The sequence below is a fragment of the Mesoplodon mirus genome (assembly GCF_964341445.2).
Source record: "Mesoplodon mirus genome assembly, chromosome: 3".
NCBI lineage: Eukaryota > Metazoa > Chordata > Mammalia > Artiodactyla > Ziphiidae > Mesoplodon > Mesoplodon mirus.
The window spans coordinates 116,426,552-116,431,505 of NC_138978.1; the positions used below are offsets into that span (position 1 = coordinate 116,426,552).

The 4,954-nt window shown below is 57.3% G+C and overlaps 1 protein-coding gene across 1 annotated transcript; it reads right to left on the reverse strand.

Moving 5' to 3' along the window:
- Positions 1-347: 347 nt before the first annotated feature.
- Positions 348-2,239, reverse strand: LINGO4 (leucine rich repeat and Ig domain containing 4). Its single transcript, XM_082615566.1, has one exon. The coding sequence runs from the start codon at positions 2,222-2,224 to the stop codon at positions 443-445; it is 1,782 nt and encodes a 593-aa protein (XP_082471692.1). The 5' UTR covers positions 2,225-2,239; the 3' UTR covers positions 348-442.
- Between the last annotated feature and the right edge of the window lie 2,715 nt (positions 2,240-4,954).

Below are 4,954 nucleotides of genomic sequence, written 5' to 3' on the forward strand. Positions count from 1 at the left end.
TGGTTGAGGAGCAGAGACTCCAAGAAGCAAGTGGCACCTCCCAGCCCCATCTCTGAAGTTATCTATGGCTGTGGTTGGCGATTGGTATTAGTTATTGAGGTATGTGTAGGTGGGTGTGAAGGAAGCCTGGAGCTTTAACTAGCAGACTGGGGGGTTATATTTCCTGCTTTGTATGTGGTGGGGGGAGAACTGGGCTGACTACAGGGTCTACACCTTCAGCTTCCTGGGACCCTCAGGGAAGAGATGACAATGCTATCCTCAAACTGCAAAAGCACAAGGAGGCCGGCTATCAGGAGGTGGCCTTAGCTGCTGGCATGGTGCAGGCAGGAGGCGTGGGAGATCTATGCTGTTTGGGACTAGCTTCTGGTCCAAGCAGCCTTGGTTCTCTTCCCCTTTGGTATCTGAAGCTGGCTTGGATGGGTCCCCAGTGTGGAAGGAAAGGTCAGAAGAGCTTGGCAGTGACCCGGTTACCCCCAGAGTTCTTATCCCCAGAGGTTCGGGGTGCCACAAACTCAAAGGTCATGTGATGTTTGACCCGGCCTTTGCCTTTGCTCCAGAGGGCAATGAGGCCAAAGCACAGGGTTACTGAGGTGAGGAAGGGGAGGAAGCCGACTGCCAGCACCATAGCTATGCCTCTGCTATCCAGGAAGAAAGGCCCTGGGATCCCTGGCATGGTGATGTTGGGGTCAGAGAGAGTGCTATTTGGTGGTTCAACTTGGATTACTTCCAGCCAGGTCCTCAGGGAGTCATTCCCAGCTACATTGCTGACCACACAGACATAGGCCCCTCTATCCCGTAGCTGCACGGAGCGGATCTCCAGTGTCCCATCCTCCAGGACCCTTACTCTCCCGGCCCTTCCCAGCCAAGGCCCCTGAGGCCTCATCCAGGAAACGATGGGGGCTGGGTCTCCATCTCCAGAGCAGGAGAAAACGGCATGCCCCCCCTCCTCTGCAATGACCCATCGTGGCCCGGACTTTCGGATCAGGGCTGGTTGGCAAGTGAAGTGCCCTGGAGGTAGGATGTCTGAAAACTCCCTCAGGCTCTTCCCCTGGACGTGCTGGGGCCCGGCACAGGCAGGGGGGGACGTGCCAAAGTCCAGGCGGCGGCGGAGCCGGAGCAGCCAGACGAGGCGGCAGTCACAGGTCAGGGGGTTACCAGACAGCCTCAGGGTGACCAGTTTGTCTGGAGAAGGGAAGGCTGTTTCCTCCAGTGTCTGAAGGGCGTTATCCGCCACGTCTAGGAGGTGGAAGGCAGTCAAACCATGGAAGGCATGGGCAGCGATGGAGGTGAGGCATGCCCCTGACAGTCGGAGCTCCTGGAGCCGCACCAGGGGGCTGAGCCTCCGGGCCGGGATGGCAGAGATGGGGTTCTGAGACAGATCCAGGACCCTGAGGAAGCTCAGGTGGTACAGCGCTTGGAAGGGCACCGAGCTCAGATTGCAGCGGGTGATGGCCAAGCTGCTGAGATTGAGCCCAGTCAGGCTCCCAGGCTCCAGAGCCTCCAGAGGTGGCCAGTGATGGATCTCCAGCTCCTTTAGCTGCCCCAGCCCTTGCAGCGACCCTCCTGGCAGCCTCCCAATATCTAATTCTCGGAGCCTTAGGACCCTTAGCGCTGGGAGGCGGGCCAGGGCCGGGCCAGGCACCGTGCTGAGGTTGCAGCGCTCCAGGGTGAGGGTGCCCAGCTTGGCCAGTCCAGCAAAGGCTCCCGGAGCCACAAACACCAGGTGGTTGTCCCCAACCTCCAGCTGCTGGAGGCTGCCTAGCTCCCCGAAAGCTCCATCGAGGAAGAGGACAATCTGGTTGAGGCGAATGTCCAGCAGCGTGAGGGAAGACAGGCCTGAGAAGACCCTGGGGCCCATGATTCGCAGACGGTTGCCCTGCAGCTTCAGGGTGAGCAGGCTCTGTAGACCATGGAAGGCCCCTGGCTCGAGGGTGGACAGCTGGTTGTAGCTGAGGTCCAGTTCCCGGAGCAGGCCCAGGCGGGAGAGCATTCCCCGCTGAAGCCCCCATAGGCGGTTCCCACTCAGGTCCAGGAGCTCGGTGTCCAGCGGGAGTCCCCCTGGTACAGCCTCCAGTCGCCGGTGGGCACAGAGCACTGCCCGGGGTTGGGAGGTGCAGTCACACACAGCAGGGCAGCCGCCGCTGCTCCCCCCAGACAGGAGGAGCAGGAAAAAGATGGGGGGCCACGGGGGCGAGGCTTGCTTTGGAGTAGTGGCCGCAGCCATCCCCTCTTCAATCCTGGAATAGACGATGACATGGCCCTTTTTGGAAAGCGACTTCAGATGATGGGGACCCTGGACTTCCCTGGGCCTCCTTAGAGGAGAGAGAGAGATTGAGCTACCCATCTCAGCATGGCCAGCAACTAGGGTGCAGATATGGGAGGAATTCTGGTGCACACCTCCCTGGAGCCTTCTGGAGCTCCTCTTTGGGGACTCTGTACTTTCCTCCTCCTCCCAACCTGGGTAACAGGCCAAGTACTTACTAGCTCATGGAACCCTAGTCAAGTGGGGAAAGTTTTAGGGGCGGGAGACAGGAAGCAGCAGGGAAGTAACTTTTGAGTTTCCCTGCATCTGTGAGATCCAGAAATACCTCAGGTCCCTTCTCCCTGATAGCTGCCCTCCCAATCTCTGCTCTGTCCCTCTCTGCCCACCCTTCTCCCAGGTTATCTACCCACAGCTTTGTCTACGGCTTAAGGGGGATCATATCCCTGGATCCTGATTGGAGACAGGCATCACCTTGACTAAGTCATCCAAGGCTGGGAAGCATGTGGGCCTCAGCTCTGCCCCCCAGGCTCCACTTATTGCCTCTCTGCCCTCCTCTAGCCTGGCCCAGGGCCTGAGGCCCCAGACTAACAAGATCCAATCTCCCCAGAACACCTTGTGGACGACACCCAAGCTGCACATTAGATATAGCACAGGATGCAGGGGGTACATGAATCCCTCACAAGAACCCCAAGGGCAACCCCGCCTCCCCTATAGATGACATTAGGGTGTGAGGGACCCAAGAGATGCCCCAGTTTTGTTGCTTGGTCCTCAGACTTAGGCTTCTCTCAAACCCCTCCTTCGTGGTGTTTTGATTCAAGCCTAGTGTGTGAGTCTGAGGGAGATCTCTTGTCCCCTTTGGCCTCTGCTGCCTGAGAAAAACACAAGAGACAGACTGAGAGCCAGGTAGGCATAGACAAGTGAGGAGAGAGAGCGCCTGGCCAGACGCTGTGGTGGGGACCAAAGGAGCCCTTGGCTGGCACAGCAGATCTCTGGGCACAGGCTGTGTGCACAGCCTGTCAACTTAACGTGGTTTCTGGGTGCCAGGGGCCTGGGCAAAATCAGGCGGATGACCACTGGAGCCTGACTGAGGTGATGAAGGAGAAGAGGTCCCATAGACTCACCCTGTTTAGTGACAACCGGGACCCCAAGGGAGGGGAGGTATTGGAATTGGCAAGGGATGCTACAGAGATAGGACAAGAGCCAACTGAGGCAGGAGGCCTCGGTTTCTTTCTAGCCGCAGATCCCAATCACCTTTGACCTTTCAGGTCTCAGGCTTTCTGGGCCCTACAGGGTCAGCTTTCTACCCCACGGCCCATTTTCTCCCAGGTGGAACTTAGGAGAGGCAGTTTAAGAGATGGTGTGATTTCTTCCCCTTTCTTTCCCACTCTATACCCTCTCCTAGAAGGATCGTTCTGATGGCTACCCTATAGCTACTTCAGAGGACTGTAGTAGCTCAGAAACTGAAGAAAGAGGCCCAAAGAGCAGAGGGATGTAGGACACCATACTGAGGCTTGGGCATGAGAAAGAATGGCACGGCAGAGGCTGCTGAGCACACTCCTCTGTTCTCTATCCCAACCTAACAGGTATGGATGGCATGCTAAGAGTCCTCCAGGCAGAGAAATGTCCCGGCCACCCTCCTTCCCCTGGTAAGTCCACCTGACAGCTAGCTCTTTGTCACTACTGCTGCAGTTGCTGCTCGGCCTTCTTTCCTGCATTCAGCAAAAGTGCAGTGAAGCGTGTAACCTAGCTTCCCTCCTTGCCACTCCTCTGAGTGTCCTCTTAGTCTCTGAAGCTCGCTGGGCCAGGGGCTGGGGATCTGGCCCCTTCTCTTTAAAGGTCACTAATGTAATCATAAACTTCCCTTGCCAATCTCCACGCTACAGGACTGGCTTCCGGCCACTTTGCAGGAAGAGATAGGTGTCAGGACCACTACTTTCTCTCCTTGTGTGGGCTGGGGTCTGGGGCATCACCCTCAAGGAACAGGGAGCTTTCTTCTTCTTGTCTCTATGTGGCAGTCCAGAGACACATCTGATCCTGGATATCCTCTTTAAAGCAGACCTGAGTGAGGCATGGGGACCTACACGGGGAGGGGGCTCTTGGAGGTAAGATTTCTGGAATATCCACACGGATTGCAGGAAAACCCTTGCCAGAGGTAGAGAGAGCACCCAGGAAATGGAGGGAGGTCTCCTTGGAGTCCTTCCCTCCGGAGAACCTGGGCCATCTTAGTTTTCCCATCAAAGTCCTATGGGGCCAGGCTCGATGGTTGGCTGGGTCTGGGGTGGGCACAGGCCCTCTAGCCTTGACGGGTCTGGCCTTGTCTCTGAGAACGTTATGGAGAAGGGCAGCTGCAGCTCTGGGACAGGAGGTGGGTGCACTTACCAGAGAAGCTGGAGGGTGGCATCAAGTTGGGCACTGCATCTGTGCAGGGCTGGGGGCCCGTCCCACTCGAGCTGCACCTCTGCCCCGCACCTCCCCGTGCGCCTCTCTCCCCGCTGCCCCCCTGCCCGCCGCTGCTGCTGTTGCTGCAGCGGCTGCTGCCAAGACCGAGGTAGAGAGAAGAGCCAGAAAGCATTTCTCCTTTTTTTTTTTTTTTCCTCTCTCTCTTTTTAAACCAGACGAGAATGAGTCTGCAGCAACCCTGTTGGTGCAAAATAAATAAATAAAGCAACCAGGGAGTGCTGCAGCAGGCGC